The following is a 26,883-nucleotide window of genomic DNA, read 5'->3' on the forward strand; positions in this document are numbered from 1 at the left end:
AGATAGATAGATAGATAGATAGATAGATAGATAGATAGATAGATAGATAGATAGATAGATAGATAGATAGATAGATAGATAGATAGATAGATAGATAGATAGATAGATAGATAGATAGATAGATAGATAGATAGATAGATAGATAGATAGATAGATAGATAGATAGATAGATAGATAGATAGATAGATAGATAGATAGATAGATAGATAGATAGATAGATAGATAGATAGATAGATAGATAGATAGATAGATAGATAGATAGATAGATAGATAGATAGATAGATAGATAGATAGATAGATAGATAGATAGATAGATAGATAGATAGATAGATAGATAGATAGATAGATAGATAGATAGATAGATAGATAGATAGATAGATAGATAGATAGATAGATAGATAGATAGATAGATAGATAGATAGATAGATAGATAGATAGATAGATAGATAGATAGATAGATAGATAGATAGATAGATAGATAGATAGATAGATAGATAGATAGATAGATAGATAGATAGATAGATAGATAGATAGATAGATAGATAGATAGATAGATAGATAGATAGATAGATAGATAGATAGATAGATAGATAGATAGATAGATAGATAGATAGATAGATAGATAGATAGATAGATAGATAGATAGATAGATAGATAGATAGATAGATAGATAGATAGATAGATAGATAGATAGATAGATAGATAGATAGATAGATAGATAGATAGATAGATAGATAGATAGATAGATAGATAGATAGATAGATAGATAGATAGATAGATAGATAGATAGATAGATAGATAGATAGATAGATAGATAGATAGATAGATAGATAGATAGATAGATAGATAGATAGATAGATAGATAGATAGATAGATAGATAGATAGATAGATAGATAGATAGATAGATAGATAGATAGATAGATAGATAGATAGATAGATAGATAGATAGATAGATAGATAGATAGATAGATAGATAGATAGATAGATAGATAGATAGATAGATAGATAGATAGATAGATAGATAGATAGATAGATAGATAGATAGATAGATAGATAGATAGATAGATAGATAGATAGATAGATAGATAGATAGATAGATAGATAGATAGATAGATAGATAGATAGATAGATAGATAGATAGATAGATAGATAGATAGATAGATAGATAGATAGATAGATAGATAGATAGATAGATAGATAGATAGATAGATAGATAGATAGATAGATAGATAGATAGATAGATAGATAGATAGATAGATAGATAGATAGATAGATAGATAGATAGATAGATAGATAGATAGATAGATAGATAGATAGATAGATAGATAGAGATATAGAGATAGATAGATAGAGAGATAGATAGATAGATAGATAGATAGATAGATAGATAGATAGATTTTTTTAAATTTCTGACATTCGCCTTATGTTCACTGGTTAAATACTTAACGTAAATAAATGTATTTAATGTTTTCGGTGTTTTACTCTCGTTCTCGTCCATGGCCATTCGTCTTCTTTTTTTTTTCATTTCGAAAATGACTTGAGTCTGAAGGTGGACGTAAGACGCGCAGAGTAACCGGCTAAATTTGTTGGCAACCGAAAGCGACTGTGTCATTCGATTATTATGATAATGTTTGAAGCTGGTCTGGAATATAAGTTTTTATCCTAAACATTGCCACGATATCGTGTGTATTCGTTGAACAAAAATAAAGAAAAATCTCTCCAGAATGGCACTCGATTTAAAGTAATCGGAAACGATTTTTGATTGTAGATAATAGAAAGCATTTGCGAAACAACCGAAATGGATCTTTCTCAGCTTTATTTACCTGTGCTATCGTATCTTGCGCATTTTATTTTCCGAGAGATTTTTTGGGCTCGATTCGGTGATGTTGGGTCGATCTAACAATTTTTTTCAGGTTTTCGTAAGATCTGCCCAAGCGTAAATATTGTGACGGGTCACAACGAGAAGCAACGACTGAATATTATTACAAATCGGACAAAACAAATGAGTACCAAATTCGTTTACGAACGTTTGGCTTCATGCGCGCGAAAGGCACCCCAACGAGCGCTAATCTCTTGATGCAATAGCTATATCCAAAGATCCGTTTTATGTAAATGGTCCAAGTAAAGACCACATACTATTATACTAACCGTGATGTTGACTCCGCAGTACTAACGATGACGTACTGGACTCTTACTCAGGCTAGGCACAAGGTGCACTACAATACAATGAAATTAATCTGCACGTCAGCGGTTTCTATCGTCGTTACCTATTACTCACACGGCAAAGAATCGACAGTGATTCTCTGAGCCATCTTGTTTAGCATCACGAGTTGTTGCTGACTTTGACATTTGTCAGGGGACGTTCCAGTAATGATATTATGACACTAGCATTATGGTACGATTAGTAGCCGCCGATCAAATAGGCCTTATACAAAAGACGAATTTGAGAAGCTCTTTTTCTACTACCCCTTATCCTGCAATGGTCTATTATCTTCTGCTTTCCAAGGCTAAACCAAGAGCGTTCCGAGTTCGTGCGTATCGTCAAGCGGATTTCGGCGGTACCAATAATACGACGTTCAAACAGTATCCTCTTAAAACAGAAAGCCAGCGCTCAGCTTGGTAAGCGGCGTTGAAGTTCTGAACTCGTAGCTTTCGAATTCTCTGTCGTTACCTGACTGATCACGTGGATCGATTCTGATAAAAAAAGGCCACTTGTTCTAAAAATCTGATCTGAATCATATATATGATTACGCGTAATGTAGGAGACTTTGTCTGCGTTGTAACATTCGACATGGTTGCGCTCCTATTACTTGTAACGCTGCTGTACCAGGCGCGCCAGTAAGGACGCTTCCGCCCTGACCTTTTGTGTTCCTTTCTGGCCAGATAGTCCTAAAAGCAAGCGATGTGTTTGACCTTATCTATGTGTTAAGCTCGTTCGCTGTCGGGTCATCCTATGAAAGAACGTATTTCCATTGATGTCTTTGCGAATAAGTTCTGCTTGCTGGTTGTGCAAGGTGTATGTGGTACCATTTAGACCTGTTTCGAACTGTTGAATTAAACCCCCGGTCAGTTGCGTGTCGAGCGATATAAGGCAACGCCAGACTTTTGCTCCGGTTACTGAAACACAAGACGGCCATAACCATTTCGAAATGGATCGTGCTTTTGACCGCATAATTTTCCCTCGAATAGCTTGAAAAGTCGATGTGCCGATAGCATATATGCGTATTCAAGCGACCGTACGAAATCGTTAATGAGTAAGATTGCCGACTCGAACCGCCACCAGCTCGAGTTATTGTTCGGTACCAAAAGGGGGTGGGTAGCAAAAACCGGGTCTGAGGCTGCCTGGAATTGATGCTGGAGACATGATGCTTCGTTCGGGTGCATGACATGTGTTCCGAACAGGAAACAATGACTAGCTTGATGTTATTGCAAATACGGTCAAAGTAAAAAAGACAAACGCAACAAAAAATTGCCGTGTTGCTGCTGCCGCCGCCGCTGTCGTTATTGTTGCTACGGCAAGCAAAAGCGAATAGCGGTGCTTAGAAATCCGCGAAATTTCGGTCGACAGTCATCTTGATTGTCGCTGAAGCTCCGATCGTTTGCCGGAATTTAAGAAAGCAAAGAACAAAATTATATAAAGAGACATGTTTTAGTCAATAAAAAATGAAGGAAAAGACAGACCAGTCATTGCAGACGGAAAAAGAACAACTACAAGTCGTAAACAGCGACTATATAATAGAACCGCAAATGGCTCCGGCGTCGTTTACGGCTTATTTCGACGCCTTGATGCGCGGCTCCTCGCGCGACGTTCGCACGTTTCGCGTGTCTGGGTACCTGTAAATGAGTATATGCTTTTTTTTGAGCGACCCGTAAGCCAACTAGAACCATCACTATGTAGAGAATAGATTTATTCAGCCAAAGACACAGTAATCAGGAAATGTATTAAACTGGAATAGGCACATTGCATGAGTGAACTTGGGCGACAGTTGAATATATATATTTGTCAGGCGGATATTTAATAGTTACAATGGAAAATTATATATATTTCGACGGTAACTGCAGTTTCGCTAACAATCAAGAAGTTACTCTAAAAACCCGTCATATTATACTAGATTTTCGTACCATCGTTTATACTGCTCACCTCATTGTACGACCAGTTGCGAATAGCCGCAGATTTCCCCTCGATTGTCAAAACGAATTTCTCACCAAAGGGACGATTCTGATAAACGAAAAATACTCAAGTAAATGCCCAAAGCGATACCTGACATATTGCGCGCCTGCGATCCCATGCTTCATTCATCGAAGCACTCTCACGTGATTTTTACCTTTGATATCAGCTAACTGGTCATGAAACGGATTTAATATTGAGCCAAAGAGATCATAGAGGCAAGCGTCCTCGCTGCGTTCCGTCCTTTTGCGACGGGTTCGTCACGATCACCCCAGGGGTCTGTCTACCAAATCAGTGTGAAAGAAGCCTACACATAGATACAACATAAAGGTTTGAACAGGGCGCATAGAAACGCTAAATGGTCTTCTGGGTGCTACCACTCAGACAAATACCTTTTGCCTATCGATTGCCAAATGGTCGATCTAGACAAGCGAAGACGATTTGTAAAAGCTATCCTGAAGCCTAAACCAAATACATAAATCACCCTGTACCCCTCATAGTTATTGTGAGTCTGGAGAACGCGACAATCTTAGTGGAATTAACGTTGCTGAGTGAGTTATCGCACTTGTACGCGATGCCCGAAAAAAAATTCACGGTGTGCTAGGCCTGAACCTACCAACCTGCAGCTAGCTCAATAGAGAATTTTATGACTTCTATGACACGAGATGAACATATACAACTTTACGTTACACATATGTATATGCATATATGGACTCGACCGCAAATGACAGATACGCCATAATATGCGTTTTCGTAGCTGAAATGCTATGCTACATGAGTGTATCTAATATGGGAAAGATGTCACTTCGATCTATCGTTTTCGTGGGCGCTCGTAGATTCTTGCCGATGACCACGTTACAACTTCTCACAATTGATATTTATCAAGCACAACCAGTCAAATATTCGCGCTTATACAAGGAGGTAACAGACGCACAAGAAATGTATTGTCCTATGGCCATTTCTCAATTGTACATATGTATGCAAATGATCGTGCTTAAATTGAATCCTTCCAACAAATCAAGCAACGCCCTCCGATCGGCTGATCAACGTCGCTATTAAGATTCCCCTGCCGTTGGCCAGTGCCTTTCTGCACTTACCTAATAACACTCCACATTGTTCAATAGGAGCCGATTCACGTTACCCTGTACGTTTGTCCCTTAGTTCGATTTTACCCTTTCTTTATTATTTAGCTTTTTAAGTGGTCATCGCACGCATGATGCCTATATGAGAAAATACACGTACACACAGATACTTCATACTGATTTGGCATCGAACAGCGGCGGCGTATACTTCGTCGGATGACCAGTGTCCATCCACTTGCTAAACACCAGTGGCGTTTCTGCCGCCAGCGGCCTGGCTGCGGCAGGTGAAGCAGGCCCCGCCTCCCATCGTGTTAGCTCCTCCCCACCTGTGGCGAGCCCTGTTTCGCGGTTCTGGTATCCGGGCGCGCGTCTCCCGAAAGTTGCTTGCAGCTAACGCTGGCGGGTCCGTTCTACGAGCACGTCGTTAAGCTGAGGCATAGCTAAAGTATCTTCGAAGCGGTTGGCTTCGCCGTCGACATTGATCTACTGTGGCTGCCGTTGCAGCCGCAGCTTTTTGCTGGTTATTCCCTGCGCCGCAGGATCGCTCCGGGGATAGCGACTATCGTAGTGGCGGCGGCGATCCGCCTGACGCGAGGGCAGCTGCAGCTGCTGTAGGGACAGTGGCAGCAGATGAAGCGGCTGAGAATTATTGAAACAGCTCGCGCGTCAGTTGCTAGCAGGCGAGCGTCGAGCAGGGGCCCCGTGTGTATTGCGTGTACGTCGAACTGCTCCACTGGGGCGACTCGGCGCATTCGGTAGGGATCGGCCGTGGGTCGATCTGGCGCTGCTGGTGTCCAGCCGTCTGGATTGGTGCAATCGATTTAATGCAATATTTGATGGAATTGATCAAGACCTGTGGAACACAGTTACGGAATTACGTCGAGTGTCCTGGAACGGAAAAGGGTGCAGTCCACAAAGTGCAATGAAACTGAGCTTCTAAATGCAGAAAGAATCGGATCACGTGAAGTTAGTAGAGTTTTCATGTTTGTGTAAATAATCAGCTGGGTGAAGTAGGAACGAGTCTGGAAGGAAGATCCTCTCCGTGTCGTTTTTAAAGTGCGTCTTTAAAGTTATCAAATATGTAGAAATCAATTGAAGTCATCTCGTCCGAAAGGTGCCAGATATTCTCTAGAGTAAAGTGCGTTTTGTGTGATCTTGTCAACTGTCGTGACGCGTTTGTAAATCAATGATAACACAAAGGCAAATTTTAGTTTATTTGGTCGCGCTGAGAAAAATTAGTTGTACGATGAAGGCCAGCGTGAAATAAAGTGCTCGTTATGACGACGGCTCAGCGTTCTTCATAGGTCAAAGTAGATTGGCCTTACTGACGAAAGCCTACACGTAAAGCCCAGACACTGCAACACGAACGTATTTACCCGTGTCTGTTTAGCAGCCATCATTATATTATCATCGATGAATAGAACGAATTGTGCGAACAGGATTGAATCGCTTAATTAGCTAAATGGTCTCCGGGGTATCAAACGAGTGTGGGTTAGTTGCGGTTGGGGAGAACGAAAGCTTAGTGGAAACCAGAACATAAAGTGAAGTTGGAACACACAGTTGGCAATTAGCGACTATTAATAAAATTTGAGTCACCGCTGAAGGCACGGTGACCGAAAAAAGGGCATAGACGGTGAAGATGAGTGCTTCACTAGTGGAAGGCTATCCTAAAGACGCAGGGCCACCACCTCCGCCCATGGCTTCTTTGGGCACTCTCGGATCTCACAGTGGATACTTCGCGCATCCTGGAGGACACCCAGCCCCTCACGGAATGACACACTATCATCAGGGCAGGCCAAGCAATATGGCCGATTTCCAAGATGTAAGTGGACGTTTTGTCGATAACGATCGTCAGTTGTATTTAGAAGGTATGCTTGTGCCATTTTCAAAAGCACGCAAAAAGTTTGTCGACGTTTTACGCCAGTATACACAGAATATATGCTAAAAGTCGTTTTTTTTTTTTGTGACATTTAACTAATCAGTGAATTGGAGGCCTCGGATGAAAAAATCCGACAAAATAACTCACGATAGAATTCACGATAATCTCAAAGCACAAAGTTCGACAGCTGTACACCGGATGCAAAAAAAAAAAAAAAAAGTTATCTATAACTTTCGACAATCCAGATCATGACAAACACAAAGGACTTGAATACCATCCTTTCACCTTGATCTTCATATTTCCAAATCAAGATACAACAAAAATTATTAATAAGCAATATATAATAAAAAATCTGCTACCTTTATCTGCTTCGTTTAAAACCCTCGACCTCGTTGTTTCTATCGTCCCTCGCCTCGATGAAGGTTCAACAGTTCCGCCGATTTTGACTCCCGCAATTCATCATAAGTTGACAAACAACAGCCGTCGTCACGAAAACAATTACTTCTTCGATTTGTTTTTTTCGTTATTATTCCTAGCGACAATTTAGTGTTGGATGATACGGTTGTAATTGGCTTCATTCAATAACGGCAAAAAAAGAAACGAAATAAAGGCGAAGATCATGGCTGAGTGGGGTGCTGGGTCCATTTGGTAATCATCAGAATAAACGTATCGCGTAGCAGTTGATGACGCTGCCGATGATGTAGCGACTTTTGCACCAATTATCAGAAACTATTACCGTTGTTATTAAGCTGGTCTTCTCCGATTTACACCAACTCATCCTCTATTATGTTCCTTTGTATAATATAGATACAGGTAGCCACGATCACGACTACATCGAAATGAGTTGTCGACGATTCGACAGTTTTATAGCGTAGCTCGTTTTCTTGTTGTATATCAGCGAACGCGACTTCGCTGGCCCGTCGGCCGGGCAGGGGAGGGGGGGGGGAGGAGGGGTGTCTGATACTTCCGATTGGACCGACGATTCAGCAGACTCATTTTCATTATATTGTCTATAAACACATGGCGTACGCGTACACTATCATACAATCAGCCGAACACGCGGATCTGTTTGGTATCAATGAATGGACAACATTGCCAATGGCTGAACGACACGCGAAACTAAGTTTAATGCGCCTGATGACATCTGATGTTTGAAAGCGCGCCATTTACCTGAAAGATAATTTCGAAAACAGTAGATTTGAAATTATACGTCCTGATCTGCGTAGCTATCGACTGGTAGACCCCTCGTTATTTAACCCAGTCGGTTTAAACCGTAAGGAAGTATCCGAAGAACAAAAAACAAAAACTTTTGGGGGAAAATTCTAATTAACTCAGTCGTACGAGCAATCCACCCTGAAAAATATTAAATATTTGGCAGCGCGCGATATAAAACTCAGTCTGGCGTAAGTGGTTGTTGGCCATGTAACCGCTACGCGATCTCTGATATTCGTGACTCGGTAGACAATTGCCTCTAGCTTGACGTAACTGAAAACAAAGAAAAAAATGTATTTATACGATTATTGATGAGCCAGTTCTATAACACGACGTGTTACTTGCCAACTAAGTTAGCTTCAATGCAAAAACGCGGCTAAATTATATAGGAATACGCGATTTGGTGTCGTCGTCGTCGTCATTGTTTTTCTCCGTGGACGTCATAATTAACTCTTTCCCATCATAATAATATCAAGATTTTATAAGGCTGTTGCATAAATCGATTGTGTACCTGTTGAATCAAAAATAAGGTTGCTTCCTAAATCGCGGTAGTCGCGCAAGACGTCTACGCCCGAAGGGGGCTACTGGCGTTTTGGTATGCATTCTACATACTCATAACGGTACTAATCGTTTCAATCTGCTACGGAATCGTCAATCAGAGCAACCCCACTGAGCTCGAACAGAGGCGATTCGCAAATCAGACTGAGAGCTCTATAGTGGACAGCTACGGCCCGGGTTGAACGGGAGACAAGAGAACAGCCCGGAGGTAGCGCGTACAATCTAGTACAATAACTACTAATATTATAAAGGCCGATAGCAATGGGATCAACGAAACGAACGCCAGAAACAACTTTTAATACGATGTTTGATTTCAACAATACAGACAACCAAAATCTAGCCTTGGTAAAGCTAAACAAAAAGTTCTTATCGATAAAACCAGCCCAAAGCGGTAAGTCTTAGCCATAACGTGCGCACTCATACACAACAATTAATTTTGTCCAGCGAATCAATCCCTCATACGCACCTGTACGTACTTACCATTATTCAAGAAACTTTACTACCTTATCATGTCTATATATATATATATACGAGTGGGGCTCGTAGTAGTTATCTGGGCATAAGAAAATAACGGAAGGGTCATTTTTCACCGCTGGGTGGTCTTTGTAATTTTTGTGTTTTGTGTCTCTCTGTTATCTTCTGGCAGTTCCTCTCCGTATTTTGTTTATTACTTTGCTTTGATGGCTGCGATTGTTACTACGCATTGGTTGTTTGTACGTTGTCCATTGAAACAGTCTAAGAACAACGAAGAAGGCCATACTCATATGATACGATACGCTAGCGCGTTTCATGAAGCGGCACTGTGCCAAGCCGGCATCCAGCAGACTTCAACAACTACCACGACGACAGCACCGCCTGTTCGAGCAGCGGTAACATCAACAACAACACCTAATTTAGAATATCCATACGAAAGAGGTGACGACGGCGGGACAGAAGGTGAAAGACGTCGAACCGTTCCATCAACGATAACGCTCGATTGTAGCTCGATGACGAGTACGTACTGTGTAGCAGAGGCTTAAAGGTGGATAAAATTCTGGAAGCGAAACGCGTCGCGTGTGCTACACTGCTATAGATACGCTATAAGGGTTTGTGGACACCGGAGTGACCTCGGAGTGAAGGTATATCTTGAGAACCAATTCTGACTTAGCAGACACCTATGACGAAACGCGATCAGGTACATTATAATGCAGGAGCTAGAAAGAATTGAACGTCTATGGCGAGTGCGATTTGATACGTTAATTACTTTATTATTGTTATTGTTGTTATTATAATTATCTCCTTCGTTAATATTGGGTAAGTTTAATTTTATGTGTATAGAACTTGTACCAATCCTACGGAACAGGGAGCTTCTCGTTTGCCAACGATAATATCTGTGTCAAACGCGCTTTCGAATCATAGTAAGCAGCGTGCCTGTTTCTGTACGAACGATATGGTTAATTTTAACGTTAAACAGCGTGAGATGATGGTTTGCCTTCTATAATTGATTAATTGCTAGCCATATCCATCAGCCCTGATCAGAAGTGACAGGAACAAGCAATGCGTGATTACGAACCTATGTCACTCTTTATTTTCGCTCTTAATTGACTAGCGAACAGGGCTGAAAACTCGTCCACTCCCCAATCTCAGATCTGGCCAATGCTTTACCGCTTCAAGTGCCCCTCACGCCAATGGCCAATCATCCAACACGCCCCTGATGTATGCTTCTCAATGTTAATCCACACCGACCAAGTTGCTCCCTCTACAGCGGAATACGAGGAGCCTCATTGGCTATATAAGTTCCGCACCTACCTGATGCTCGGCGATATCCAGGATGAAGCTGTACGTTAGCGACGAATGAAGCATTTCAGAGCTCAGCTAGATCCCGCCAGACACGACGATCGGATACAGGCGACAATAACAAGCTCAACCCTAATGCTGTACTATCGATGAAGTTTTTGGCCTAGTTTTTAGTGTCCCTATTCTGTTGACTGGCGCAGCGCTATACCGAATGTTCGAAGTAACTTTAACAACAAAGTTGTCTGCTCTAGAGATAGATACGAGGAAAGGTATTTGAAAGGATATGCAACGTTATGAAGTTGTGTAACTGTTCAGGTGACAACGGACTGTCCACGGGGTGCTCAGACCAGAATACAGCTCTCTACAATTTTCGCATTCGGTTAAAAAATCACGCAGATTCTATCCAGATCACATCTAGAGATTTAATAGAAACATTCTGTGGGGTTATGCCAACGTAGATATGTACCGTATGAAAGTCGTCCGCTATCTGTCCCGGCAGTGTGTGCGGTTCCAGAAATTTAAAAAAATTTAGACATAGTGACAATCGCAACGACACACGCTGATTCCCAATGCTATAATACTTATATTGTTATAAATAAATAAATAAATAAATAAATAAGTGATAGCCAAATTGATAAATATAACCGGGTAGAATTTTTAATTGCGTTTTATTACTTTACTTCGGCTAAAAGCTGAATTATAGCATAACGGGTCAATTCAACAATGGTCACTATCTCGATAGAGTATGTTTTTATTCCATTTGCCTATACATACATATAAAGAGACCAAAGTATAATTGATATCTATTTATTTTAACTGATCAATCGAACAATCGACTTTTCGTATATGATTCTGTGAAAATATGCTCGAGCTTATATAACGATTGTTGCTGCCGGCCGACCGACCGACCGACCGAGCGTGGCGCTACATCGTTGTCCCGTAACCACCCATAGTAGATTATATATCAGCCGTATAAATAAAGTTATATCGAGCATATCGCTATAGTATTATCTAACAATTGTTTCTCTTTCGAACCGCTTTTCTCTTGCCTAAACGGGCAGAAAAGGCTTTTCTGTTTCCGAAAACAGGGTGAACCATACGCTTGCCCCTGTCATCGACGTACGTTGCACTTCATTATAAGAAACGAGTCAACTTCAAAATACGCAACGGGAGGTCGATTGGATTATACTGGGTTTTGTCAAAGTAAAGAAATCAGCAAACGCCACCACGGGTCCCTTGGCAATGTCGTCGAGGTTCACTGAAATGGATCGTTGCTCGAAGAGAATCCACGTATTGACTAGCAGAGTTCGCCACACGGAATTAAGTGCCCATCTAGATTTGCGTGGAGGGCAAACACACAGCAGCTGAATCGCCGTGAAATTGTCAGACTGGTGATCAACGCTCCTCTTTGCCTTTCCTTACGATGCACGATCGAGACCGATTTGCACGTACGTTCTCTACGTTCCTGTCGCTCAAACGAGACGTGGTGACGTTCTACGGACCGACACGTTCACGTTCGAAGCGGACCTAGAAAACGAACACAGCAGCAAGGGAAACTATGTATATAGATATATATACAGTCAAAGAAAACTTCTGTGCACTGACTAGGGTATTTTCCATGGGTCTGCCGTTTTAGTTTTATCTGGGAACTGAATTGGCGCTTGTCTGTTCTACGAAGTCATTAGTAAGTTAATTGGATACTGTCGAACGCCGAGAAAGAACGTTATTTTAACATATAACAGCGAGATTTATGGATCAGACGGCCAATGGTGATTTGGCCCTTATACTATCGACTATTTTGTTTATTCAAAGATACATATCCATATTGATAAGCACGTGATATATAACAGTAAATATGTGAAAGTTTTATATAAGGATCATTACAGAAAAAAGTTACTTGAAATATGTATTTCGTCATTTATCAAATGCTGCTTCCCTAGTTCAGAATGTCAACAACAGTGAAGCTATCGCTTCTTCAATGAAAGGCGCGCGATTCTTGATGGGACCCCTGATATCGCGAGTTCAGAGTCAATTATGAAGTTCCAAAACAACTATTCTTCATAGGCCAGTAATAAATATCGACACCAAACGATTACTTCATAAGCTAACTTCCGATGATCTACCCATCGACACCAGTGGTTCTTCCGCTCACCTATTTGCGCAAAACAGAACCTACAAGTTGGGAATACTTAGAGCGCATTTGCCATATAATTATTTCTTTGACTATGACACAGATGTAAATTGCACTAGTCTAACATTTTAACCAGGCATCATCAAAAGGCCACTGTGTATATCTTGTTTGTATTCCCATACAGTGCTTTAGTGGTAACTGTTCGTTGTCTAGGCTCGAAATCGGACGTCGACACGAGGCGGCCAGCTGTCGGAGACAACGTTTAACGCTAATGGCGCCGGATGTAAAATCCAGAACACTCATACATCCCATCTTATATACATGCTATTTAGGGGTAATCCTGTACCCGCGCAAACAACAATCGTTTCCTCAAAATCAGAATAAGTCGTGTCCTACGAACGAAAATAACATATCATTTGTACAATTAGTAACACTTAGTTGAAGGCGCACAATCTCGAGTGCGGCGCTAGCCAATCGGCGTCCGCGTGACAAATGCAGCCAGGCCACGACAACATACCGTTTTTCGCGGGTCGTGTAACCAGTACACGAGCGCCGGACGCGTCCTTCGTTTCAACCTTTCAGACCACCCCCTCCCCTCTCCCCGATCGCTGGTTCATTACACGACGCGACCGCAGTCCGCTTTACTGTATTTAATAAGTCGCGCAATAGTGAACTAAATGCTCCAATGAATTATATTGGCCTTAAGATAAATATGAACTGAACGTGTTCCTCGTGGCCAGCCGCTGGGCCTCGCCGTGGTAGGCCATATCGCGCATCGCAAGTCGTCTTTCGAAGCGCTCCAAGCGCTAGATATAATAGATCGGTTTCTGGGCAGCGGCTGCAGTAACGCTTTCGGTGCGGCGGCATCCGGCAGTGATATATCAGCTCGCAGCAATAACGCATGGCCGTCGACACGTGGAGGCAGGAACGGCGGACGCGGATAGATACATACGTGGCAGTTGATGAGATCGGGACTGAACGTTACCGTTACCGTTGCCACATTGAGAACCTATTTTGGCTGAAACAGCATCTGTGATGGCGCTGCTACTGATCTAGTGCAAGTATTGAAGTTTACTGAATAAAAAAAAGGAAAGCCCATTTTTAAGTTTTCGGCTTCGCGCCAGTCAGCTTCTCATATGGTTGCAGCACTTCATCGATACTAATGCAGATACGATGCAGAGACATTGCTACGTTGCGTGTGAAATGAAAACCAATGATGGTGCAAGCCCTCAATGCGATTTTCTATGCTACAGGCAACAGCTTCACCTTTGTACAACCCTTCCAGGCTAAATTTTGTAGTTTATCAAGACGGCCAATCATAAATCATTACCGTATTCTGTTCTTCTAGTTACTGTAGCTAATTCAAATGGAATTCTAAGCTTATTTTTTTCAAGGTTGTTAATTGTGACAATCATTATTATCTAACCCCCAGATTCATTTGGACAAATTATTTTGTTTTTATTGTAACATTACAGTTTTTTACTGCATCTTTGAATTCGCCTATCGCGTATAATTATAGTGACAATCTAGTATAGGTGAAAGCGATGTCTTCGCTTCATCGTGTGAAAGAAACAAGTTCAGCAACAGCGCTAGCCCTTGAGAAAATATTTAGTCATCGCTATGCGACCTTATTGATTAAGGACTAATAGAAGTTGTTTTTCTCCCTGTGTCCACTAAACGGCCTTTGGACCTTCGACTCGTTGGTACCCGTGGTCGAGCCACCGCCGTCGTTCCTGCTGACACTGCCGGCCGGTAAAATAAGCCAACTTGTGAGCTGATGTGTAATGCCTGCTACACGCTAAGTTATGGCCTGTGTTACGACATCAAACTCGTTTGTTAATGGGGCTGATGGCAGGCGGATCCGGAGCGACAATGGCGCGTCGAGGAGCACGTATGGAGTACAATGATGCCAACAGATGCCGCTGTTGAATGAATGCTAACAATAGTACTTAGCTACCGATTAATGCGGACGTCTGTTCGATATTAAGGTGATTCAACGTCCGCTCGATGCGACGTGGACTAGGTACTCGACTGAACTAGAAGGCAGGAAGCAAAAGGACGAACGCGTTCAAGCGCAAAAGCAGAAGACAACAACGACCCTAATCGCAACGGCTCTTGAAAGAAAGACTAATTAACAATTGCAATAATAACAATGATGATGATATCTGTAGTTTACGTTCGTGACGGTATTTGAGTAAATTTAGCCGTAGGAGAACTACTATTTTTGACCAGCGGTGATCTGCAATTTAAAAATCGAGTGCCTGAGTCGTGTAGCTAGCAGAAAAGTATAGTAAATATTCATATACCGCGAAACGTAATGAAAAGTTGCCCAGGGGGACCACCGTGTAGATTATATACACAGACGCAGAAAACGAGCGTGGACAAGTAAACACATGTACATCAAAACGCACAGCCGATGGGAACAAATTGTGAAACTTATTTGCACTTACGCGCATGTTGGCCTTCGCCCGGGCTCTGGGGTACTCTAGTTGTCTTTTTATAAAGTGTTCCGCACTTGTGTCACCAGCGAAACGACCTGTATTACAATTGAACACGAACAGCGAGTCAAATATATAGATCATTTCAATGACGGCCAGCGGCATTCGTGTATCAGACGTTAATAACCAAAGATGCGCTCAGTCATTCAGTCCTGGCTAGCGGTTTGTCCGAGAAGCGGTTCACTCGGAGCTACTGGACGGAACTGTGGAAAATATTTACACAGACATCCCTCACCGTAGCCACATTGATTCTACGGCTATTTCGTCTGGGTACCTGCAATCGGACGAGAGTACTCGGTCATTTCATGCCGTTGCATTCCAACTGATGAAGTTCACCCCTCCCATAATACTTCGTCTGGCGAAATCGTGTCCAATTGGATATGTTTGTGAACAAACCACACGTACGAATGAGACATTGTGGCTCCACGTACGAAACGTAAAGAACATGTTATTAATCGTGTTCTTTCTTTCTTTCTGACAATGTCATTCGAGTACTTAGCAGACGACGCTCTGTCGGTGGCCGTGCGCGCCGCTGTAAAGTATACAGCGATGCGTCGCAACTGGTTTGTTGGCAGATGCGCGACTCGTATACGGTACAGGTGAGCATCATTCAATGAGGTGTCCATAGGCAATAGAGAAGACGGATTAGAGGCGTTGTGTGCCATCCTTATTTACGTATAGGTATTTAGATGTTTCGGCATTTGTCGATGGCTAGCATAATGGATGACCAACTCTTGTCTTGTTTCGAAAAAAAAAAAACAGCATAATCTTGTAGTAGCAATAACTGTAAAACTAAAAATAAAGTGTTATGTCTCTTTAGATTTTATAGATTAGCCGAAGTTTCTGTTCATAGCTCGAAAAAACAGTAAATTCATCAATGATAGTTTTGATCGATGCTGTTTGCTGACTTGAGCCGTGAACAGGTCTTCTATAGTTGAAATAATGTCAACATATAAAAGAGGGTATATAATGTTGTTTCCTCTGATATGATGCGATTGATGTCACCTCACTAGCTAATTACTAACTGGACAACGTACCGTTGGGAACGATAAGAACGGCGCCCGTACAGAGGGTGCACCCAGCGCCGTACAAACGCCAATAAAGAGATAAGAAAAAATACGCACACTCTTCTTCGGGAAACGTCAGATGGTTCTGATGTTTTCCTTGACTAGTAAGGAAGATGCGTTTGATTCGCATCATATATCATCTCAGCATTTCCGCTAGTAGTGAAGATAACATTCATTAGCTATCGTATGGGTGACGTTTGCTGAAGAAACATTGGACAATCTCTGGCTGAAGACCAAATGGCCGTAAGTTCTATCCTTTTAGAAGGCTCAGGACTAGCATTCTATGGGGGAGCTGTGCATTTTACCCCCTACTGCACTGCAGGGTAGATCCAACATTAGACATACAATTATGAAAATTGTCGAAAATTTCTCGAGTTTATGTTATCGATTCACCATATCTTACGTTTAGGGAAGTGAATATCAGCGTACTCATTAACTTTATTAGAAACATTCAAACTGCTTCTTATCAGCCTATGGCAAAAAAGCATTGCTTCAGACGGCTAGCTCTCGTTAGCACGAAACGGAACTTATTTACGCCGAGATTGAGACCTAACTCATTATTTACCCCTAAGTTTAGTAAGAACGTCAGTTACCACATTATGACTGTGACAGATATAGTGATCAAAGGTTCAACTTTTTTCCAAATGACATAATTTAAACATCCTAAAAATTTAATTGAATGGAATCGTTTAGAAAGTATGACTTACTTAGGTTACCCGCCTTATCTTTAGTAATTCAGGAACTTAGGAATTTGAGTTCTCTTTAGAGCTGGGCTCCAGCTGGACAAATACTCCTACCTATATGGAAGACGGTCACGTGTGGGCGTTGCAGTGGCTTATCGGTCTCTGAGTATAAGATCAGCTATTGTTGATTCCTACAAGAGCAAGAGACGTCTATCTATACACATATGGATTAGAATATTCTCGCACTTACCAAATGTTGCTCAGGAAGGCGTACAGACAAAACAATGCGAGTACTACGCGGAAGAAAGTGAATACGACGAACGTTCCGGATGACTTCATTATAAATTTCAACATTCTTTTTTTAATGATAATAACTTACATCTAAGAACATACAAGTTAATACTTACAATTGCGCAAAGGCTGTTACGGACTTTTGGCCTTGAAAAACAGATGGGCCTCATTAGTTTGACAGGATGATCAGTAATATGTATTTAGAACAAAGTAATCCAGTTTTGGCAACTACATTATTACTTTCCAAATTGACTCCGGTGAATTAGTCGACGATCCTTGTAATAAACAGAGTTATGAGTTAACACCCGCTAATATTTAATTGAATAAGCTATTATGAGGTTAACTTGTCATTTAATCGAAGTTGATTGAACTAAAGTGGCGATGCAACGGGGTTCGCAGACGGTGATAAGGAAACGTCAGAAGCCACCCTTTGGCCACTCTGATCAACGGCAGTTCAGAGTTCGCGTCTACATGCGCGCAAACAATCGAATAGCTAACGTTAACGGACTACAATGTTTTTCCTCTCTGTTCGACGGTTCCTTCTTTCGACACTTCGCGCGTCTGAAGAATTCGTCTCCGAATTAAAACACTGGCGGTGGCTGGGAGAGGCGCTCGGCAAGTCACTGCAAGTTTTTGTAAACGATGGACGCTTGATCCAAACGTCCAACTTTCTTCGTCCACTAGGCTTTCACGCTGTAGATATTGGGAAATTCATTTCATTCGTTGGAAGCGTTCGGGCTGCGCGCAGGATAAATTACAATAAGTTTCATAGACTACTTTTTCGTCTGACGAGCTCGACCGAGGTTTATTCAGTATGCTTCTGTAAATTAGCGATAAAATTAACGGATGCACAAGCTACCATTTGTGTGGATGCTACGCTAACATGGACGCCGGCCGCAAATTAGAAAATAAAAGACCGTTTTTGTGCCTGGAAAAGGACCGAAAAAGAAATTCACACAACTTCAATAATTACCAAATTATTGAAGTTGTGTGCTATATCGTTGTAAATATAAATACGGCAATTTAAATATATACGCAGTGAGCGCTTAGCTTACACTGAGACAGCCGAGATCGAATACAGACTAGACTTTGTTGGAGAGCAAAATTTGGGCAACGGTTATGATACACGAATTTTTCGGCGCTTCATGGAGACGTGGTACGTACCTTTCTTTACAATTTCAATCAACTTTAACACAACCAATTTACTTACGTTGAACCTGACCGCGTTATTATTATTACCACTACCATTACTAATAAACTACGTACGTAAGACAATGTCAATGAGACCCAACGTCTCGTCCCTGAGCTCGAGTGCCCGCTTTGTGTCTCACACATTCCCTCTCTATATGTACGACGCAATCATTTTCCCTCGTTATAGACCGTGTCACATCTTACGCCGACGCAGTGGCCCGCGGTGTCGCTGCCCCTGACATATGCCTCGCATCTTCCGTGTACGTCAGCCCAGGCATGTTCATTGCTATATTTCCATTCAGGGTTCGCTACTATCTATATTCAGCCATCTGGTTGCCGTTCAGCCAGGTTGCCAGGGCCGGCTGCCTTTTCGCGCGCGTGTTCCGCACGCTCCGACCCGCTGTTGTAGGCACTTTACCACCGCTGCTGCCATCAGACAGCGTACCCTCCTCGTCTTCATCGCCTCTTTGAGCCTTGATTTGCTTGCGGACGCCGAAGGCCCCCCTCTTGCGGCACCATTAGCGTCCAAGCGCAAAAGGGACCCTAACAAGCAAACGAAAACGAGTCAGCAGCGTTGTACTATATACGGCGTGACGGGGCTGCTTGCACGGACTGGCTGGTCGTTACTCTGGAGCAATGCCGGCGGCTGGCTGCCAGCGATCGGCAGTAGTCAATGCTCAGCAACTGACGAGATCGTGAGTCAGCCATTGTTGTCGTCATCTTACATATATTATACCGACACACTTAGATGTAAGGCGAAGTTGGCCAGAGGTTGGCGTTCTTCGCTCAGGCGAAGCTGCTGGAAACACAGCGAATGACAGAATGGCGTTAGAAGAACATTAGATGGCGCTTAAAACGTCGCCATACCTATTCGATATGGTAGTGACGTTAGAGCTCCGTCGTAGGGGATATGAACGTAGGCTTACCTGATTTTTTAGGTGTTTCTGGTCACAGATTAACTTAGAGTTATCTATTATCTGGCACCTAAACTGGTAGTAAAAGTCTCCTGATTATTTTGATGAAATCAAATCAGAGAGTGATTTATTTCGCGGCCCGTTAAACGGGCCGCTAAATTCCTGGGCCGTAATCAACAGAAACCTTTGGACGATACAAGCTTGCACGAGTAAAGAAAGCTGTGACTATTTAAACCGTGTTTGCCCGTGCGCTTGAATACCCACGTTCACTGTGAAGCTCCAGCCGTACACAACTCAAACGGACCAGCTCGTCGGTGCGTCTATCGATTCGATCGTACGAACATGATCTTTTCTTTCGAGCCAAACGCTTACTGTGTTTCTTCTTCATATGAGGGACGATTTGCTATCCATGTAAGTAGCGTTAAACTCGATACTACTATCCGTTAGCGTTTGTGCGCGTCAACGGAAAATTCGCGCGGCAATATTCATATACCGCTTGGTCAATTCGGTTATTGCCCTGACCACGACGTCAAGAAAGATCGTCCTAGAATCAATCGGCCTTAAGGGTCGAACCGAAGTCATGCGGTAGGATCGAAAGCAAGAAAAATCGTCACAATGGGCATTTGCGGAAAACTGAAAATGAAAAATCATCCCGTGGCCCGAAAAGAAAAGCAGCTCTTAGCCAAATACTCTAAGCAGACTCGACACTAGACGGTGCGAAAGCTGTCCTACCCCCGCTGGCTCCATCTGATTACGATCATATGCACCGATCCCATCGCGTGTGCTGAATTGTGGGCTATACGAAAATTTTAAAATCATAAAAGTTCGCTTCATTTCGACCGACGTTCGTAGGATGATTGCCGTTGTGACACAAAGTTAGTCATGTAAGAAGCATCTCCATAATATTTAACAACGTTCGGATAGTTTTGAGTCGGACTATGTGGCGTTTCGCATCTGCTAACGATCCGGCGACGCAGTCTCCGTGATCCGCGTCTTCGTAGTGTCCCACGCACTCGCTTCCGAGACAGAGGTGGCTGGCCTATCCGCAATGAAAATGCAATAGAACTACAAATCAGTTACGAAACCTGCTACACCGTATTTGTTTGAAGCTAGCACTCCCTGGAGCTCTGAACGCTAACAGAAATCAACGTGTGCTACGCGTTACGTTTGGGCAACGAAATGCCAACCATCTGCGACAGTTCAGAGATACATTTATCTGACATGCCGTCGAATTCTCGATACGGTTCCGTCCGGCACACGCACACGGGAGAGATGACTCTGCGAACTTTACTAGAATTTCATTTGCTTGTTAATCAGAAGTTTGTCACTTTCTATGAATGAAGGAACAGTAACGTTTCATTGGTGCTTATAATTTTCGAACTTGCTTATTACTCTACCGCGGGTTTTGCTGGTCGTTTTCGTTTCGCACGATGCATTTAGCAAAAAATCCACTGAACCCAAAACGTGATCAGGTCCCTATTCAAATAATGCTATAAATAGAACGATTAGTAAATCTATTCAAGTATAAATAGGTAAGCCTTTTACTTTCTGTTCTCGGTTTTGTTCTGGTCGAAGGCAGCAGATGAAAGGAAGCAGAGAAAGACGTTAAAATCGCCTCCTCGAAGGACTTTTTTAGGCAGAGGAATAGCTATGCTTAAACCGGTACCGTTGAACGACTCCACTTGCAATCCTCTAGACCCATTCGTATAGCACTGGGCACAGACCCTATCCGTGTACGCATACTTGACAATAACGATAAACATACGTTTTTATCGTCCCCACCATTGTGATTTGTCGTTTTTTCGATATATCGGTGACTTTCCTCTTATTTGTACTTGAATGTGTACCCTTTGACATTCTGGTGCTTCATATGATCTAGCACTGTCTTCAATATTTGCTATTATGCCTATAATTATCGCGTGTCTTTTGCTGTAAAGCTGTCAACCACATATATCCCTAGGAAGGCACAAATGTTCAGCTAGCAAAAATCATTTATGGTGTTATAATCTGAAGAGGTATGTTCTTACGGATTGTTTATGGCCGTCGAGCAACGCCGTCGTTGGCGGACCTCCCACGTTTTCTGAAAGGGCCTGACAACACAGATTTCAACGACCCGACATTGGATCAGTGCAATGATACAGCTTAAGTGGAAGCTATACCGCTAACGCGTGAACAACATTTCATTTATTACTCCTGTATGTACCGGAAAAGCGCAATGTCGTTTTGCTACGAACAGGCGACGCGACTCGGAACGAGCGTCAACTACGGTCCAGCTGACGGCTGCTAGACGTTGAAGGAACGAGGTTGAAGTACAAAGAAACCGATGTTGCAGACACACAGGCAAACATAGTGCACAGCTTCTCGCCCAGTGCGATCTTCATTGCGCAAAGAGCCCGTCCCGTTCCGCGAGCACAGGCTTCGTAAAGCGATAACTGCCCACTTAACGTTCACAGTCTCATGCCGCTGTTGCTGCTACCGCTGCCGTTGCTGTTGTGGTTATTAAAGCTATTTTTTATCGTTGTTGCCAGTCAATATTAGTGTTGCCGATGACGATGTCGTCGGTGTCGTTAAAACATCATATTGGATCGCGCTATTCATTCCAGTATACTTCGCGCGGTGCATGTGAACGCTGACGCGTTACTGCCGCTGCCCCACAAGGCATAAATCATATCCTAAGGAAGAGGATGCGGTGTGTGTGGTCGCATTTTATGTGCCTATACTTTACATCTTCTCACACTCGAAGGCTAAGCGGGGTTGGAGGAGCAACTGCGCCTCTGGCGGAAGCCCCACGATATGTGGAAGCGGCGAACGCGTTTGCACGCCGATATACCCGTCGCCCTGCCTGAATCGCCTCGGCAAAGTGGTGGCATCGTGACGAAGATCGACTAACACCTAAGTTCTCGCTCACAGCTAGCGCGATCTCCGTTCGTTTGAGTGATTTCATTAGCTCGACTGTGATTTTGGCCATTTTCCTATTGACACAACAATAGCTCTTTATATGCATTTACTATTTAATAGCAGCATATGATGAAAAACAGGCCTCATAACTCATATACTAAAGACGACATCGTATTTAATTAGCTACTTATTATATCTGTCGTTGTCTTTAGGTTATATGTGTAATCAAGTTGCGGTAATGATGCCCGCTACACCGGCAACACCATTATCAACGAGGCCGGCTACCGTGTAGCAAAGTGACGTTTGATTTTGAACTTACGCGCGTTCACAACGGCTATCTGCAGCGATATCAACAATGATGCGTAATGTATGCGTCTGTCGTTGCTTCGGTGTGTGTATGTGTCTATGTACATGCGTCTGGCGTCTAACAAAATATTATCATAACTGGACTCGTAGCGTCATGTATTTTAGTAAAGGCATGGTAAAACGACGTAACTTCGAAGAAACGCAGACGGGGGCTTGGTCGATCGTTTTGTTCGTAGCTGCTATCCCGTGTTTGAGCGTCGGGTAGCTGGCTGGTTGGGTGTGGAACCCAGACGAACGATGGCCAGCAGCTTGCCGCCATTAGTACCGCAGAAGTCAGCCGGCAGTAGCGAGGACATCGGCTGCCGAAGACAGTAAACGAGAGGCCGGCCAGCCACGAGCCACTCATCAATCGACCTCGTACTGGCTATAGATTAGCTCAATTAGATAACTGATCTACACACAGACAGAACTGTACATGATATTTGTCAGTAGCAACGGCGGCGTTCAGACCTGAATCTTTAACGCTGCTATTGCCGATGCTCTTGATGTCTGCAAGAGTTAAACGGGAACTGCTATAGCAATAACCGTTACACGAATTGATCAATGGCAACAACAGGGAAGACAATCTCAGAGCACTGCAATGGGAGGCGGTAGTAGTGACAGAAGGCGATATAGGGTAACAGTTATATAGGGAACACTGATTAACTTCTATTTTTTGTTTGTTTCCTCCGTGAAGGACCTTCCTTGAGCCTGATGCGTACATATGCGCTACAATGGCACACGAAAGTGTCCTTGTCTGTGCGTTGTCAACTGGTTACGTCGGCTAGGCTGGCTAGCGCAGAACTTCTGTTAGCTAATACTTTTATCAGTTACTCAGTTCGTGTTGATGCCGTTTCTTCTTCCCTTTAAAGTTAGCGCCTTTGACCTATATTAAACAGGTCCTACCCTGTTTTTTTCCAAGCGCAAAGCACCTGGCTGTAGCGGCAGTGGGCTGTTTGTTAGTTTTAACGGAAACGCTCTATGTTGCGGGACAAGGACTCGAGTACATCGTGCACTATTTACGATTGTTCACGAGTATCTGTCTCATAATTAATTCTATCAGTTGACCTTTCTTCTTTGTTGTGCGGTCACCACTTTTTGACACTGTTTCGCAATGATCTTCGGCCAGAAATCGTCATAGGCGATCCGTAGTGCGAAAAGATGACGTTGTATATGAAACGCTAAGGACATTTCGGAGCTGTAAGCAACGGACGTCTTCAGCAAGCAACGAGACAAGCTTGTTTCATGGAGCGTGCTGATCTGTCATTTTAAAACAGTGTTTATGCGCATATCTATGAACAACTCGTGACGGCAGGTCGAAATTACTGGGTACGTTGGCTTTTCCTTGTCTGCATCCCCCAACGATCCCGTGGAAGCTTTGCTCGACTTCGTGGAAGCGTCGATCGAAGCGCGTTGGCTTATGATTAATTAAATAATCGACTATTGCTGCCAGATGACGCGGCGACATCAACGACTTGACCATCCAGGTTAACAAGCTTACCAAAAATTTAGTGAGCAAAAAAGCTGGACGCACACATTAAGCCGTCGCAACGTGCGCCTATTTGACTCCATTGTAGGACGAAACCGGGCCTGATGAAACATTCTGTTGTGTTATGCGTGTACGACTATAAATAGAAACGTGAAACGTCTTGTCACAATGGACATTTGCCGGAAATAATAAACAGCTGGAAGACGAAGAAGAGAAATTTCGGTTCGCTGAGACGAAACGTTGAGAGCGGTCGAAACTAAGATAACTCTGCAAATTGCTTGTGATTCAGTATATGCGAATAATTATTTATGACAACTACGTCCGGGACGTTGTTTCTCCCCCGTTTTGTCTCATCCGAAAGGTAGGCGAAGTGATATATTACGTACACGTCACCGAGACGACTGTAACAAATGGCCTGCGCATTTTAATTCATACATATAGACGTTAGGGTTATGCAAATAGAGCGTTTGTGTAGGGCGAATACGATGGGGAAAGACTGTTCTTTCGACTGCTTTCCAAATACAGCGGCCTTTTGTAAACAGATGATGCCCGGTGCGACAGTTTGCGACTGCGAAGCTCTATTGAAATGTCCTAAGTCTGAGTATCGGTACCGAAGGCCAAAGGGACCACACTCTTTATAGCAATAGTCAAGGAACCACTGAACGAAGATTTGGCAAATAAAAAACCGAGGAAAGGGAACCCGTCAGTGAATAACGTCACTTCTCACAGGTAGTCCTAACGTTTCGATTACGATATGATAATGTTTACCTAGTTTTTTAATGTTAATACATCTAGCTGGCCGATGTTGTCGGTCTTAGGCATGTTGTTATTGGGGTGCGTTTGAATACTGGGCTGAAACGCTGACTCATATGGAACAGTTGAAGGTAAGGTGCCGCAGCGTTCTCTAGACATAGATCTATTTGATTATTCGTTAGGATATTGATTAAAATCAATGATACGCAGAAGTCGTCTGCTTTACATGTTGTGATATTGGCATGATCATTCAGTTAAAACTGGTTTAGATATCCCACCGCGAGCACTCGACCGATGAGCATCTATAAAACCTGGGTACACTATGGCACAAAACGTACGCATGGCACGCACCCTACAATTGGAATCTACGCTGAAGTGATTAACATAAATCGATTACCAAACGGTAGCAGAAGCTGAACTTGTCCGCACTTTTCGTCGGCCTGATTTGTTTTGACGATGCGACCGGATTTGTGAGCGGACGGTCGTTTCGGTCGCGCGGCTAATCGTTACTGCCCGGGGCGAGTTATGACGTCTCCGTCAGTAAAAGCGACGACCAGAACAGTCCCGAAAACCAAAAACTACCCTGGTGTAGCTGTGGCTGCGATCGCTGGTTCCCAGCTTTTAAGAAAACTCTCTCATTCAGTCACCTTTCAAAGTTAAACTTACATATCCAGAGAACACCGATCACATCTTGTATGTCGTTCTTCGCAACGGTTATTATTATTCTTCATTAAAATAATCGTTTGTGTAATTTTGTTGTGAACCTTTTTGCTCTTCCTTATTCGATTGTTTTTTTTTCTTAGATCATGCCTACAATGCACACGTCACTGTGTCACCATCGTCGCCGACGACACGAAGAAAAGGAAGTAGAAAAAAATTAGAAATCTTCCATCGAAGTAATTAATAGCTGAACGACAAGGTACACAAGCTCGATAGGCTACTAGTTGGCCAACAAAATAAATTAGAACACTACTTAATGAGGCTAATTATTATGAGGAAAATAACAAATATAACCAAAAAGCAAATATTTGTGGTAAAAAAATAGAGGAAAAGCGGGAAAATGATTTTAATGACGGGAAAGCTCGCTGCTAGCATATTAAGCGGACGAGCGATCGGCGACAGAATATTACCGAGAAATGCCTATTGAATATGCATTATGCAGGAAACCCCCTGAGCAATTTACTATATATATATTTATATATATATATATGTAACAAAAGAGGCTTAAGCGAACGGAAGAGATGCTCAGTATGACAAGTGAAACACCGCAAGTTATTATTATCCTGCAATATTAACTGGTAGTAATACCAACAACAGAAAGTAGAAAGTATATGTTTGTATTACACGCACGTGCCAACAAGTTGTAAGCCATTTTGTCATTGGTATCAGTCGATATGCCGGAGGTCGTGAGGTCTGACAGAGGAAGCTCCAAATTAGATGCCAAACTGCCGTTTACGTTTTCTGACGCCTTGTCGAATTTTCGGCTTTGCCCGCTCAACAGCTCAGCCTTTATCAGAGTACACGCGGGCGCCTGGCTGTGCCCACCTTTTGAAAAAGTGCATTCAATACGTGGGACGGTTGTCTATATAAATAATTGATATAACAGTTTGACCACGCTAAACCTGTTAGCCTCGAGGCGATCTGGCCGAACACTATCGAGTTATACGTTTTAGCAGCTTCTATTAAGTCCTAGGTCTGTCGCGTCGCACCCATTAATACCTAAACCGTCGGCCGATGTCCTTCCAATAGGCATCAATATGTCGACCTAACATGAAACGCAATTACTAACAATGGATGACGCAATTTTCTCTCGTGTAAAGACTACGTAATTTAAGCGAAATGAGTTCAACAGACGTGCATGTTTAACTATCCAAAGCGAAAAAAGATGTTCCACTCCGAGAAGCGTCAGCTCTCCGGCACGCCAACATCTCCGAGGTTCAAACTTTC

The 26,883-nt window shown here is 42.8% G+C and overlaps 1 protein-coding gene across 2 annotated transcripts in view; it reads left to right on the forward strand.

Moving 5' to 3' along the window:
* Positions 1 to 5,764: 5,764 nt before the first annotated feature.
* Positions 5,765 to 26,883, forward strand: part of LOC111249211 (uncharacterized) — a 66,890-nt gene continuing 45,771 nt past the window's right edge. For both annotated transcript variants that reach the window (XM_022802774.2, XM_022802773.2), the window contains exon 1: positions 5,765 to 7,073. In XM_022802774.2, coding sequence (XP_022658509.1) covers positions 6,891 to 7,073 — 183 coding nt within the window. In that variant the 5' untranslated portion in view covers positions 5,765 to 6,890. The remainder of the gene's footprint in view (positions 7,074 to 26,883) is intronic.

The sequence above is a fragment of the Varroa destructor genome, unplaced genomic scaffold (assembly GCF_002443255.2).
Source record: "Varroa destructor unplaced genomic scaffold, Vdes_3.0 BEIS01000004.1, whole genome shotgun sequence".
NCBI classification, from domain to species: domain Eukaryota; kingdom Metazoa; phylum Arthropoda; class Arachnida; order Mesostigmata; family Varroidae; genus Varroa; species Varroa destructor.